At 39.5% G+C, this 15,901-nt stretch overlaps 1 protein-coding gene across 4 annotated transcripts in view; it reads right to left on the reverse strand.

The window, feature by feature from the left end:
- Positions 1-15,901, reverse strand: part of LRP6 (low density lipoprotein receptor-related protein 6) — a 105,579-nt gene that overhangs the window by 18,575 nt on the left and 71,103 nt on the right. For all 4 annotated transcript variants that reach the window (XM_009879731.1, XM_009879729.1, XM_009879730.1 and 1 more), the window contains 6 exons: positions 12,495-12,711; positions 10,895-11,184; positions 9,094-9,320; positions 6,716-6,900; positions 4,655-4,981; positions 777-979 (listed from right to left, as the gene is read on the reverse strand). In XM_009879731.1, coding sequence (XP_009878033.1) covers positions 777-979; positions 4,655-4,981; positions 6,716-6,900; positions 9,094-9,320; positions 10,895-11,184; positions 12,495-12,711 — 1,449 coding nt within the window. The remainder of the gene's footprint in view (positions 1-776; positions 980-4,654; positions 4,982-6,715; positions 6,901-9,093; positions 9,321-10,894; positions 11,185-12,494; positions 12,712-15,901) is intronic.

The following is a 15,901-nucleotide window of genomic DNA, read 5'->3' on the forward strand; positions in this document are numbered from 1 at the left end:
GATCCAACTACCACCACACCCACCACCAGAAACCACACACTCTTAACCAATTAAACTGAATGTAGCACCTCTGCGTTGTTCATATTAGTCTCCCGTTCCTCCCTCATTCAAAAAAATCAGGAAGAATAAAATGTGAAAATAAGTAAGTAGTCATCGCTCACAATTAACCTCACTAAACCTGTGTCACCTTTTCCTTTCTACCCTACTCTACTTTTTTCCTATTCCCCAATCAAATATATTTTCCCAAGCCTGTTACATCTCTTACAGATAACTAGTTTCAACCTCCTCACTCAGTGTCTCTGTAGTTGACAACAGCTCTCTTCCCATCCACCACGAGAACCTGGGAGGCTTCAGACACAGCCATGTGGTCACAAAGTTCTACCCTCTTCAGAGTCAATGCCCCTGCACCCTGCTCATTTGCAACTCTTCCTTCTCTCTCACACGCTCCATTTCTCTCAACAACCTTCTCTCCTACATTTCACTTCTCTCAAATAGGGGTTTCCAACAGCCCCCAGCCCAAAGACAGCGTTGAGCAAATGACACACTGTGAACAGTATCTTTAAGTTTGCCTTAGTTTTCCACGTTTTATTTCTTGCTGCACCTCCCAGATCACTGGCTGAGGACTCCAGAAACTCCAGATACCGCTTGTTTTGTCAAATGACAGCTAGTAATCTATAGGAAGTCTGTGTATCTAAATTATACATGTACAATCATTCATTTTTGATTGTAGGGCACGCCTCCCTCATATTTTAATAATTCCACCACCCACAGGATACCTGGCTGCCATCTTCCTGTGCCTTCCGGATGATGTTCTGCCGCGAATCAATCCAATACAGCTGCTTATCCAGGGGGTCATAATCGATGGCTCGAACGTTCCTGAGACTATGGATAGGAAGTATGATATCTGGACTCTGCTGCTCATCTATCACCATGCGATTAATTGCATTCTTCTGACTGAACAACAGAAAGGTTGTAGGAGCTTGATGGGTTAAAAAAAAAAAAAAAAAAAAGAGGGTGAAAGAGTTACACATAGCTATAATGTTGGGTATTTGTATGTTCAATAATGACAACTACTGTATAAAACCAGAGAGTACCTATTATTTCATACCCCTTCTCCCTCTGCCAAAAAAAAAAAAAATTAAAAAATCAAAACATAAAATACTCAACCTCTGATCAGTTTGGAAAGCCTTTCAATTGACCTATTTTTACTGTAAATGTCTGAACATGGATGTGACAGGCAAAGATAATTTTGTAAGTCGCAGAACCAATGAATGTGAAGACTTCTGTTAAAATCACCTCAAAGAAGAATGGTCAGCTATGTCTCTCAAGGAACTGCCAATTTCCTTTCTAAAGGGGTCTCAGGGAAATGCAGCTCCACTATTTTGAAGTTGGACCTTTTGCTAGGTACACTTCTACTTGCAGAGGAAGCTGAGCAAAAGCCAACACTGGTTCCTTATTCAGAGGTCCCAGGGAACAGAGATTGCCATTACAGTGGTTCAGTCCTGTTCCCACAAACCCTCTTTCTGCCTGCAAGAGTGGAACAACAACTAATTCACAGAAAAATCTCTTACATGTGTGCATTTTAAGAGAAAAATCTATTCACTCTTCTCAAATGTATATATTTATTTCTAGGTGCTTATCTGTGAATGTTAATCTGCAATCAGAGTAAAAATCTGGTGCTCTGCTCCAGTTTTCCAGACGCCCAGCAAAAATTTCCAGGACGAATGATTTTTTTCTTATACATACCATCAAACATCAGAAAACAAGACTTCCCCACCCCATATAGCTGTAGTTTACCAGCTGTATCTTACATTAAGTGTGCAAGGCATTTAATACAACGTTAAAAAGAAATTATCCCTGTATTACATAACTGGGTCAGAAATCAGAGGAGGCAGTTAAAGCATTTTCCCTTTTCACAGCGCTCTTTTCAATAATGGTCTACCTGGAGCAACTGCTGCGCAAGACAGCACAAGAGCCAGCAGCCAGAAATGCGGTTTGCAGCCTCCCTGAAGTTTGTACAATCAATTCTCTATAGCACAAGTCTGGAGAGATTAGCAGTGGGACACTGCATTCATTCAATCCAGCCTGCAAAACAGGTAAGGCAGCACCTCGAAAAGGGAAGGTAGTAAAAGTCTTCCAGAGAACATCATCACCTTGCTTTGTTATTTTAGGCGTACACTTTGAACATTTATTCTGGCTGCTGGAAGAAGAAAAAAGACGGGAGGGGGGGTAGTTTCCTTGGTAACTAACATTCAATCCTAACATCCTCTAGCAATCAGGCCTAATTGCAAGGTATTTTTGCTTTCTGGAAAACCTGTATTTCCCCTCCAAGCATTTCTCCAGTAATTTAAGCTGCATTCTACTTAGCTCTAAACCGTAGAAGAAAGCACAAAAAAAAGCAAAGCAAAGTTTATATGAATGTGTACAGCAAAATAATAGATTCAGAAAACATCAGAATTCTTACCAAGAAGTTCAGAAAGGGAAAAAAGCTTAAGATAAAACAGTGCAGGTAAAATACCATTATAAGCACCTAAAATTCTTTCCACCGTTCCCCAAAGACACCTTCTCACTGTCTAAAATTGCCTGGCTTCCAAGTTTGAATTGATGGCTCATTATAAAAAGCAACAGCAGAATTTCCCCCCTTGAGTCCCCACATCTCTGAAACAGTACCAATTTCAGAAATCCCTTCCCAGTTTTCATCTTTCTCCCTCCCAATAGTCACATATTTTAACTATATTTTTGGCAGGCAAATGGAGTGGAACGAGCATGTCCCCTGTGTAGCACTGCCTTCAAACTTCATGACACATAGGAGGTTTGATGAGATACCAGATCTCATCAGAGCAGTGTGTCCTTCCCATAATTAACAGAATCTATGCACACATGAGCAGGGTGATCCAGAAGGGAGGAACTGGCCTCTAGACAGGGCTTGGACCAGTAATAATGTTCATGAGTACATAAGTAAAACTGGCAAGAGAAAGTTAAAACAATTCATTGTCCAATAACAGTGTCCAAGAGAAAAAATAAATTATATGCAAAAAAGCCTAAGTCTCCATTACCTACAAATGAGAAGCTGGAAAGTTCCCAGGTTTGAACACAGCAGAAGGAAAACTCCTAATACTTCACAAACAGCCCTGAACTGTACTATGGGGAAATGGTTCTATTTGCTCACAACATATTTCCTGTATTTTTCTCCTTCCTTTTCACAAGAAAACATGACCTTTGATCATTTTGCTACTTATTCTCTGCTGGAAGTCAAATTCCTCCACCTACAAAATCACAGTTATCACCAGAGAGGTGCCAACCACTGTTCTAACTCGCAGGAAGGTGTGAGAGCGTTAGCGTACAAAAATCCAGTTGTCGTGCAAGTGCCTCTTGTACCAAAAAAAGGAAAGGAGTAATATAGGACACACTGGGGGGGGGTGGGGTGGGGTGTGTGTGTGTAGAAAAAACAGTTTTCCAAAGACCATGATTCTCAAAAAATGCCATAAGGTGGCATTCATGGAACAAGATGCCCTGCTTTTGGCTTTAAAACAACTGTTGGATCTCTGCTCATGCATAACATGGACAAGATACAATCTGTCTCTCCGTGGCATGAATCTCTTCACCCACTGACTAATCTGAATGACACCAGTGGAAATCAGCCATCCGGTGTGGCTGCCAAAAATCATGAGAGCTTCACTGGCAGCCAGTTATTGAGAGATGGATAAATTATTTGGTTAGAAACTAATTACACACAGCCTGAGGGGCCTTGCGGTTCATACTCTGCACAACAATAAAGAAAAATGGGGCTTGGCTGCACTGAGATGAGAAATCTGAAGTGCTGGGTTGACCGTGGAGCCAAGCCTTTCCTCACTGAGGAAGAAACACTTGAAGGTAAGACAGTGGCCCACCTCAGCATCTCATCAGTCAGCAAACAGAACTACTACAGAATTAAATCCTGACCCACCTAAAGCCTATGCAAAGTCCACAATGTAGACCAAACTATACAGAGTCATAGAATCATCTAGGTTGGAAGGGACCTTTAAGGTCCAGTCCAACCATCAACCTAACACTGCCAAAACCACCATTAAACCATGTCCCTCACCACCACATCTACCCGTTTTTTAAATACCTCCAGGGATGGCAATTCCATCACTTCCCTGGGCTGCCTGTTTCAGTGTTTGATAACCCTTTCGGTCCTTTATGTCAGGCAAGATTAGAAATAAATAAGCAAGTAAGCACTTGAGAATGGTTTGACAGACAGATACAAAACCAAAAGCATTTTGAGCCTTCCTGCTTACACAGATTTAGCTGATTCATTAGAGCCACTCTTCTTATTTTACTGTGATACTGGTCTGTTCCAAGATTTTTTTTACTTTTTTTTTTTTTTGCTTTCAATATCCTATCTTCTCTGAAAAGTCAGTAGGATTTTAGTATTAGTAAATTATATTTAAATGTATCTTGATTCCTATAGAGGAAGGAGGCTAAGGAACCAAATTTTTTTCAAATACACATTTGGTATTAAAAATAGAAACTGGCTTTAACTTGGCCTATCAGCAAACAAGCTTCACCATCTCACATAAAAATAAAACTCTTCTTTCCTCCAAGTACAATGCTTGCATCTGTTACTAAACACATCTCCTTCTCTATTTCATTTTCATTCATTACAGCTTACCACTACAAGTCCTGTTGTCAGAGTTCAAGGAATAGTGAGCTGGGCAGCCACAGACAAAACCACCAACAGGGACTGCTAAGCACAGGTGAGAGCAGTGACCGTTGCTAGAGGCACACTCGTTCCAGCCTGCCTGCCTGGAGGAATGGAAGACCAAGATGTCCATAACGTAATCCAAATGCCCTTGGATGATAGTTCGGTTCTGGCCACTGGTCTTGTTGGCTCGTTCGATGCTACGCCGGCTCCAGTCTGTCCAGTAAATGTAATCCTGATACTGAGTCAAGCCGAATGGGTGAGGCAAGTCATCAGCTATAATCTCACGGTCAAGGCCTGTTTCAAAAAAGAAAGGGAGAAAAAAAAAAGCAGAATTATACGAGGACAAAACAGATGCTGTTTAATGCTGTTGGACATGTCCCCTGCACAGAAAGGTTAACACATAATTACTTTAAAGTTACTATTTCATTATTACAAAAGTAAATTATAAAGTAACGTACAATATTCAAGAGACCATCCTGAAGTCTCAGAGCCTATCACATAAATGTGCTAATCCTGCTTGTGAGCCACAGAAGAGAATGTATTTTACTAAAGAAAAAACTCTTAGTTTTGAAAATGATCAGGGTTCTCCAAAAGATTCTGTCCTTTCCCTCCTCCTCACAACAAACACATTCCCTCTGAAGAACATCTAGGATCCTGACACTGTATTCCCAGTTCAGCATCTCTCACATGACATTAGGGTCTCTGCCCGCTGCTTACAGAGAGAGAATTGTTAGGAGCTTAATAAAATTCTACATTGTATTATGAGAAAAATTAAATGCACATGGTTAAACTAATCCATCTCTGGAATGCTGTAACAGGAAGGAGCAGTCAGAAACTCAAGGTAGGAAACAGTTAATTGTGTATACCATGGAAATGTTAGGAGACCTTAAAGGAGGGAGGTGGAGTGAGGGAGGGGTGAAGAGGAATTATTTCAACCACTTCATTACCACAGAACATCCTACTGTCTAGTCACAGAAAACGAACAGATTATGAAGCAAGAAGTCATTCCCTCTTTGCATAGAGAAGATGACGATGCACAGCCCTGCACTTTGTCATCACTAGCCACAGGGAAGATGAAATTCTAATGCTGTGTCCAGTTCCACAGTACTCAGGGGAACGCTGAGCCAGCCTCAACAGCACACCAAAATATATGAGAAGCTGAAGACAAGCTTTTATGATACACATAATTCCTGTAATGCATTTCCCCATTTTGATCTTTTTCTAGCTTTGTTCCACTACTGCAAATGTACTATTTAAAGAAGACTAACTCCTTTAGCCTTAAATGTTGGCTAGTGATAACGCTGATCTGATTAATTTGGCACACAATGAAGCATTCCACTCCTGTGGGTGCCAAGAAGTTAAAAAAAAGATACTGTGCTTGGGTCTTCAGTACACTACCCTGGGCAGTGAAAGAATAAAATATTCCACCTCCACCTAGCTGTAATCACCAGTTTATAAAACAATCACACAGACCCCAGCGTGAGAGAGCGCCCCCCTAATGACCAGTACTAGCCAGGAAAAGCTCCTTAGTGTGCAGGATACTGGGGAAAAAAAAAAAAGCCTCAACCTTTAGGATACTAACAAAGATTAAAAACCAAATTGTATTAAATTACATTGTGAAAAATGTCCAATACACTGGTGTTATCTTAGCTTTCTCTCCACCTTTCCACAGATGATAGATAAAGTGCTTGTTATGCATCTGCCAGTGCTCTTCAGAGCAGCAAAACAAGACTCTCCAAAACACTGAAAGTTGACAGCTTTGTCCTACATGTAACTGAAACATGTACAGCTTGTATAATTTTAACTTTGTGAGCAACTATATCACCTACAAGAAAATCGAGGCCTTGCTAAATGCTGTGTTGCATAAACATCAATTATAGAAGCATATGTTAAAGGCATGTGAGTTTGGAAAAATCTACTTTTGTCTTAAGACGTGTATCTTTGCATTATTTAAGCAGTAATTTGCTGCAGGGAACTGTGAAAAAGCAGCAGCATGCCCGCAACCCTGCCCAGGGCTCTGGGGCTCACCCAGCATGTTGGAGGATTCTATCAGATTGGTATCAAGGTCAGTCCAGTACAGTCGTCTTTTAGCATAATCAATAGTCAGGCCGTTAGCCCGTCCCACATTTGGTACCAAAGTAGTCCGCTCAGTGCCATCCATAGCAGCTCTATCAATCTTTGGCTTACCGCCCCATTCAGTCCAGTACATAAACCTGATTAAAAGGACAAAAGAAAAAAATTAATCACATTTAATCCAAAAGAGAACTCAAGGGAAGAAACAAAACAAAACAAAAAACTCCTTAGAAGGAATAAAAGAAAAATAAAGGCTGTAAATCTGATCATTTATTGAGCTCCATTACACTAAATATTTTTCCAAAATACAAGCAAGGAAGTGAGTCAAGTTTCCTCAAAATGTCTCCAACTTTGTTTTTTCCCCACTTGGAGCTGGATTTTCACCAGTTCCATATGAATGCACTTCAATCTTAACTAATCCATGCATGTCAGCTAAGAGGCGAAAGGTTGGCAGTTGGGCAGATTCATTTATGGGCTGTGTAGCAAGATATTTTCCATGGCACTTAGCTTCTGTTTCTATTCAGTTGTCCATCAAATGAAGGAATACAAAAACGTAGGTATGCAGGGTACTTTTGTTGATAGGTGCCACTGCTCTTCTCCACACAACTAAGTCAATCAGCAATGTAAGAATAACACAAAACTGTAGGGCATTTCCACTGGAGCAACAGTACAAACTATTACATACTAACACGCCAGTTTATGCCTCATTTGGCAGAAGCACAGAATTGTACGTGCATACATTTTCTTTGGGGACTGTAGAGTAGAGAGTTGTATATTTGACATTTGGTGGCTAGCTAGTCACTTCTTCCAAACTGTAAAGCCAGTACCATTTTAAAAAACAAGTGAGACATAGCTAGCCAATGTTTACACCTTTCTGGTTTAATCCCTCTAGAAACAAACACCTGTGAAATACTTTTCATTTCAAGCAACCACACGGTGGGAAAAGTTGCTTCAGAAACTGATGATTAAAGGGGAGCTATTCTTTAGACACCAGGAATACCTGAAATTTTTTCTTAAAAATTTTGCAAGTATTTTGTGCATAGATATTGCAAGTTGGGCACAGCGTAGACCTAAGTGTTAGAAATGCCCCTATGGTAGCAAAGCCATGAAAACTTCCATAGGAAGTACAACAACATAGCTCAGCTATAAGACAAAAGGAAAAACAGGCATTCGGGCTCAAAACTAAAGTAAATTTTTTTCTGGTCTGTAGTAAAGAGACAAAGCATTGAATTATAATAATCCTTGGAAAAATCCATTCCCAGTGTAAAACTAGAATAATCTGTAGCAACCTTCTGTTACAACTGAGTAACTAGATCTAACAATCTGGTCTTGGACGCCATCTGATGTACTTGCCCAGGCCACCCCTGGCACATCAGGGCTGAACCCCATCTATGTGTCCCACTGGGGGCAGTGCAGAACTCCTTTTGACTAAGAACTGCCGCAGTTGCCACTGCCTTGTTGAAATGAATCTGGAGGACTGTGTTTGAGTGGTGCCAAGTTCTCTGCGTTGCTGTAACTCTTGCAGTATCAATGGAAACTGTGATAAATTCTTAACACTGGAAAATAAAGTGCCCTCATTTGTAAAATAAGACTAATACAATGTTGGTATAACCTCAAAAAGGTTTTGCAGTAGTTAGTTAATGTCAAATGAGCATTTCATGGTAGAAGAGCTATTTCAGAAGGTAGTCTTACCTTGCCTTGCCCCACTCCTTCCTCCTTCCCCCTGCTTATTGCCCTACTTTTGCTATTACATTTGAATCCAACTGAGAAATTTCTTCTTAGAAAATCTTTCATTTTGGGGATAGGTGGGTATAATTGTTTTCACTCCTTCTCTGTCCTTGCTTCCCTTGTCCATACCAACTAAAAAGGCTCCCTTATCTGAAGAAACGAACACTTTCCTTACTCTCAGACAATAAGCTTAACTTGAGAGTGGGGGAGTGAAATCATGGAATACCTTTATTGGACCCTAAATTGTGATAAAAAGGATCCTCATTTCTAAAATGACAAATATTTTCTTTTCAACCCTATAGTCCTTTCTAATTAATGAATTCCATAAACCTAAAACTACTTTGATTTTGTGGTTAATTAAAAAATGAAATATAAATCCATTTTTAATGAGTTGCTCTGATTATATTTTTTTTGTAATATTCTTAATGATTATTCAGGATATAAGAGCATATTCCTCCAGCCCTCATACTCTAAATTACCACGTTGTATTCCCCAGCTCAGTTCTCTCAGGATTTACATGCAGTGCCTAACTAACATGCCCTAGAGGAAACATTATGATGTTGTTTTTCACCGTTAACAAACATAAAATTAAAACAGCGAGTTACCCCTCAGCAGGGTCCAAAGCCAGTGCCCGGGGACTATCGAGATCTTTCCACACCAGCACTTGGCGATGCTGTCCATCCAGCTTTGACACTTCTATACGATTTGTTCCAGTGTCAGCCCAATACAAGTTCTTCCCCAGCCAATCTACGGCCATGCCTTCTGGGTAATCCAAGCCAAACTCCACAACGTGTTCCAGTGCACTGCCATTCATAAATGCTCTGCTGATGGTCTGCAGGGATACAAAGATACACAGGCAAATTAGAAATTTTACCAGTCTGTCATTGGCCTGGTTGTTTTCTTTGTTGCATTTTAAACACTTTCAGATTTTAGGCATCTCATAGGAAAGAGGATCTTACAATACGCTACTTATTTCCAAGGCAAACAATGCTGCTATTCAGAAGTAATGATTTACTGTACTCTATGAATGTATTCTGTGTCAATTACAATAGTGTTTCACTGGGGAAATAAATGGGATAACTAGTCTGGTTCAATTAAGCAGTCTACATGCCAAAGTGACCTTAGTAACTCAGTGCCAAGTTCAAGGGGGAAATATTTTGGCTCTCCCAGGACTATACAAAAGCATCCATGTTATAGCACAGAACAACATTTAAAGCAGCCCAATGAAAAAGTTCAGAACAGAACTCATTTTAACTCTTCCCATCATGGATTGGCCTGTGATAGCAAATACAGCCAGAATTATATGTTAATAATATATTGGAGCTTTGGCATTCCCTGATTTACTATGACCACTTATAAGCCTGAAAGTAAAGGAGCAACATTAGGATGGTTCCAAGCTCTTTCTGGCAAAGAAGGGCTTCCTTTCAGTGTCCTTAATATTCCCCTCTGCACACACTCCTCATACTTGCAACCCATTGAAGTTAACACAAAGACTGATTTTTCTCTTTACTTCCCAGTGTGGATGCTACCTGCTAATTATAGCAGTTTATGACAGTACACAGCAGGGAAGTTTGTATCTCAGGCTTCATCTGTATCACCTTTAAAAACTCATCAGATAACTGCTTTATTTTGATTTCAAACACAGCTCAAATGAATACCATACCTAAAGAGTTCAGCCAAGTCACCTCTCTCAAACTCACTTAAATGCTGTGTTTTTAACTTCTATGATTCTTCAGTTGCAAAGGTCCATGAGTTATTGTTGGCACAGCTCTCAACCCAATTGCAGAATACTTTCTTTTATTAAAAACTAATTTTTGGTGCTCACAATTCTGACTATATCTACAACCCAAGAAAATCAAATGGAATAATAACTAGACTCACTGATAACAGAGGTAACAGAGAGATTTCTGTTATACAGATTTCTGTCACTCCATTAACCACCACATTTAAACACCCACCCTCAACCTTTTCCGATTTGTCAGTCCAGAACCTAGAACTGTTTTACAAAGCCTGTGATTCATAATATGTCTCACATGCAGTAGCTACATAAGTTAATGAATATGTAAGATCCATTTTCACTTCCTGACCCAAGACAAGGCTTTCCCCCATTAAACATACCTGGCAAAACATCTGTGATCCCTGAAACCTCCTGCCATATGGCATTCTTCTCAGCTTTCTATCAAAAATCTTTATTTTTGCAAACTTATCCTTTATGTGAAAATGTATATGTGAGATTTAAATGATCTACAAGAGAGAATGCTGCTAGTATAATGAAAATGTATGCCATTCTTAGAACCAACTCTTTTACCTATCCCTTGAATCTTGTAAATTGCATTTGTCAATCCATTCTTAAGTATCACAGGAACCTTGTAACAACTTAATAGCTAATATGGAATAAACCTTTACCTTCAGTGAAATGTCAGTCCAGTAAATCCGATTGTCTGTCACATCAAAATCCAGAGCAGAAGCTTCCTTGACTCCAGTGAGTGGAATCGCAACATTGTTGTTGTTCGTTTCTAAAGAGATTCGTCTGATATCTGCTCTCCGGGAAAACAGGAGGAAAGCTTCTGGGACAATGCAGGTCTTCATATCATTGATGAGCTCTAAGCCTATGGGGCAAGCGCAGCGAAGGCCTTGTGGTCTGTACAGACAAAGATGGCTGCAGCCGCCATTATCCTCTGCACAAGGGTTTGTACCTACGCATGCAACAAAAGCAAAAGCAATCATTGCAAACTCTTTCAGTTGGAAGATGAAGCCAGTCCTCACAGGCATCATCGACGCTATGAGTCCTTTGAGAAATACGTATAGTTTTTCCCCTTTTATTCTCTGAATGAATTAATTTTTGTTCCTTTCCTGTAATCCTTTAGACAGATGTTACTTGACTTGGCCGAAAAGCCAGTGCTTGTTTTTCCTGACCCCATGAAACAAACCCAGCATTAGGGAAAGGGATGTGGACTCCAACAGCTACTGATGTTCCCAATTCACAGCACAAGCACTGAATGGATGGTAAGTATGTAAGCAAGCAAGTGTATGTTCTGCTGCCTTTTACAGTACAGTGGTCCAGTTACATACCCCAATCGTGTTCCTAGAGATGAAAAATTTGCAGATCTACTTTCACAAACATTCAATGGTCTCTTCTCTCCCAGATGCTAGTAAAGCAGATCTTTGCAATACTAACTTGTGCACCTGTGCATGCTGGAAACCCACCTACTAAGAGAGGCCCAGCATTACCAAGCTCAATTAGCCGAACAGTTGGAAAGCAGGCTGCATTTAAAGTACATGTACCTTAGGGCATCTTGTTAACAGTAGCAAAAAGATACACCTAAACTCCATTTGAGTAATTTCCTGGGATACAATCCTGACACGGAAGCAAGAAGGTGCAAGCCCCAGCCACACATAGCAGGATATTCAGTGCTTGGAAAGCCAATGATAGCCAATTTAAAGCTAGATCCTGCTCTTTTTTTATACCACAATCACTACCGGGCATAAAATACTTCTAGTTATGTATAAAGATGATTTCACAGTATTAATGTGAAAAGCACTGAACAGACTAAAACTGGCTCATTCTTAGCTTTTGCATGCTGGAAGCACACGTTCAGATTGCAAGATGAAAAGCTGCTACAGCTGCAGTTTCATAAACAGCTGGGCTAATCTAATAGCTGGCTGTTACAAAGAGAAGTTCTCATTTTCCATGATCCTTCTTCTCCCCTTACTGGATCCAGGTCTGTTCAGACCTATGAGCTGCTCCAATTCTCTAAGCAGAAAAGTACTCTTTTTGGAGGGTGCCTGGTTGTTTTCCAGCTTGATATTCTTCCAAGTTAGAGAACTGAAGCACCTCACAAAAGACCTACCCCATTCCATCAAACTGCAGCCTGCAGTTATCATACAATAGAACTGGATTCTGCCAACTTCTAAAAGTCTGACCTGGTGTAAAGTGTTATCTACAGAAGAGCACTGCTGAAATTATCTATTTCATTTTACCTGCCTGATAAGCAGTCTCACTCACCAATTATCTGGCGGACATTCGTAGCTTTCAGGCCCATTAGATCAGGCAGTTGATCTATGATGATCTCTCTCTCTGCTGTGCGCTTATGCACACGTTCAATACTGCGTCTTTGCCAGTCTGTCCAATAAACATAGTCTCCCAACAATGTGAATCCAAAGATATGAGGCAGTTTGTCCTCCACCAGAACTCTTCTCCCAGTTCCATCAGCATTCATGACCTATGGATATACACAAACTTATTACATATACAGAATGAATCTGTCACTATTTATCAGAGACTAATTAACTAGCTGCTGCACATTTTTACTTCAAATTAAAAAAAATAATCTCCTAGCCATTAAAATGCTACCAATGTTACAGAGCAGTCTAATAAAAAAAGACCATATTTAAACAGATGCTTATTCTAAAAGCCACGGAGGATCCCTTATGTATAAGGCTAGTCTCATAAGCAGATCATAATGTGAAATTATGACACAACATTCCTTATATTTGCTTTAGGAACTAATATAATGTGTGCCTATTAAACATTGCCCCTCTCTCTTGTTTCTGACTTAGGTCTCTTGGTTAGCTGTAAATGGGAGACAGTGTTTTGCATGAATGAAGACAAGCTTACAATGTCAAGGAGTCCTGGCTCAGTATCTTGTAGTCCACAGCCCTCTCAAGTGAGTTCTGCCCACGTTACAGACAGCAATAAGAGGAGGCCCCACATAAATTCTGGGTGGCAAACACTCAAGAAGATCTATAGAATATATTTACATTCCCAAGTCTGAATAAAGCAGCAGTTTTACATTCTTCAAAATGAAGGTCAGTATTTTTTTGTACTAGAAGGAACACTAATAGTCTGTAAATAATTGCATGCCTTTGATCAAGACATTTGAATTTACTGTGCCATTTTTCTCTACTGCTAAAAAGAGGTAATACCTAACTTCCTCAAAGAGGCACTGAAAAGATTAAACATATGTATGCAAGTTCAAGTGATCAAGTACCTTATTTTTATAAAAAGTGTCATACTGACAGGAGCAGAGAGTCCTATGTTTTAAGAGAAACTTAAAAATTATTCGGCACTGTAATTTTATAGAAAAGTTCTTTCTGAAATATTTCTGCTTGTTTTTAAGTTTACAGTTTATTTGCAGTATGGATACCATCCTTCCAAAACAAAAGAAAAAAAACAACAAAACTTTAATGTAAAAACTTCCCCAAAACCTTTCTCATCATACAGTATAACATACACGTTAACAAAATATTTTTAAGTTCACTAAAGAAGTGAAAGAAAATGTTATAATCTTCACAATAACTCAATTTCACCTTAAAACTATTCCCTGTTATAAACTTCCTGATATTACTGCACTTACTCTCAGTATGTTAGAATAGAAATTGAATCTTTATGTGCACATTTCCTACAGAAAAACAAAAGGGGCTTTGCATACTTGCCGGTTTGTAGTTAGAAGCTCCATATCTACTTTTTTAAAAAATGCTCATAATCACTCTGTGGAGTTGGCTTACCAAAAAATCTTCAGTCTAGTAACGTGTATGGCATGCTTCTACAAATGCATTCATGCAGATGCATCACAAAAATAAGATGAGCATTACTTGATGAAAGGTTTTTTTTCCCCTGCATTCTCACTAAGATCCTTTAGAAAGTCAAGCACAGTACTTGCAGCTTCACTTTTCATTACAGTACATTTACCATCCAAAAGCTGTAACTTACGTCCTTTACAATGATAACCAAATCCAAACATAGCTTTTCCTATCACAGATTGTTTAGCTGGGCTCAGGGCCCAGCATAATTCCCTAATTTCTGGACTTCCTTTTGAAAATAAGCTCTGCTATTCCATTTATTCTACTTCAGAAAATTTCAGCATCTGCTGGATTTCTCAATTCCTAGCAGCATGCCTCCTACACTCTGTTTTGTAAAATGAGGTTGCTAAAAAGCAGATTAATGGTTATTTAGAACCACGGACACAGATTTAACATCTGTAAGATAAACTGTGAGTTACAGTCCTTAAGGCCACCATCCCTTCAAGAAATCACCACTACTTCGAAGCAAAACTTTCCCCACCACCCCTTTCTAACCATAACACAATCATCTTACACTTCTGCAAGAATTTTTTCCCCCTCCCCCATAAACTACAGAGATGATCCATTTGCTTGCAACTAATTAATATATAGCAATTAGTGTTTGCTAAGCAGACCAAACAGATATACAAAACGGATGGACGCTGCAAAGTGAATTGACTAAAGCCACAGAGTAATAATCACTAAAACATCACTACAACAAAGCAGTATCTTTAGATACTACATTTTTTGCCTTGTACTTATGAAAGGAAGAAGCTTTTACATTTAATGGGGTGGTTAACTACTGGCAAAGAGAGTTACTTGGAAGCCCTATGGTGTGAGGTGAACTTTATTTAGCGAATTTGAATGGGAAGCTGTTCAAATAAGCTTCACCTTATTCTGAAAGAAAGTCAAGAAAAGAGAACAGAGGACTTCAGTATTAAGTATCTGCTTTTTAATTAATTTTTGTTTTGCCACATAGAGGTTATTTTGAAAGACAGCTTTAAGCACCTAGACAAAAGAGATGCCTATCTAAAAGTACTTACACATACCTGCCACTGCAATCTTACCTGAGCCCATCTGTTTATATAAACATCTGCGCATTAGCAGCTGGGTACCACCATATGAATAGTTCCATGGCACCACAGTGTCTGCACTCACTTTAGCAGCGTTTTAGGAGATTTGAATAGAATCATCAATAGGCTACAGAACCAGTCTGGTGTAAGGCAGAAGAAAAGTGGCAAGCAATATAGGGATGATACATATAATAAGCACAAGGAAAAAGAAACAATCACTAACCAATCAACTCCAAAGGATGTCAGTACCATCTTTTCATGTACCGAAATCCAGGTGACAACTAAGTCCCAGCTGAAACTGCTTTGTGCATTCATTCCACTTCTCCAGTCCCAGATGGACCAGCTCACGACAGTGAAGCCTATCCCCCACAGAATTCCCCATACGAGAAACCCACCTTCTGCTACTATGAGGCAGTGTCTCCAGCGGTTTATGCTGCTTTAACCACAATGTGGTGTGGGTTTCACATTCTGGGGCCATTCTGAATACTGCAAACCACAGTGCGAATATAGACTACAACAGGAAACAGATGTGGTGCAACCACAAACACTACCTTTACTGAAAGAGCAAGTAGGTCCACCAAAAACAATAAAACAAAGTACAAAAATTAAATGGCCTCGAAAAAAATACCAGATATCCTGCCTGTAGGATAAGGGCTTTGCTTATCCTAGAACAATAATGAATGCAAACCTGTGGTGTCATGAAAATAGAGCGTATTAAAAATAAATGAATTAATGCTGAAAGTGTGGTCATATTTTAAGATGCTGTTCTTAATGGTCA

This window comes from Charadrius vociferus, unplaced genomic scaffold (genome assembly GCF_000708025.1).
Source record: "Charadrius vociferus isolate BGI_N301 unplaced genomic scaffold, ASM70802v2 scaffold90, whole genome shotgun sequence".
NCBI classification, from domain to species: Eukaryota; Metazoa; Chordata; class Aves; order Charadriiformes; family Charadriidae; genus Charadrius; species Charadrius vociferus.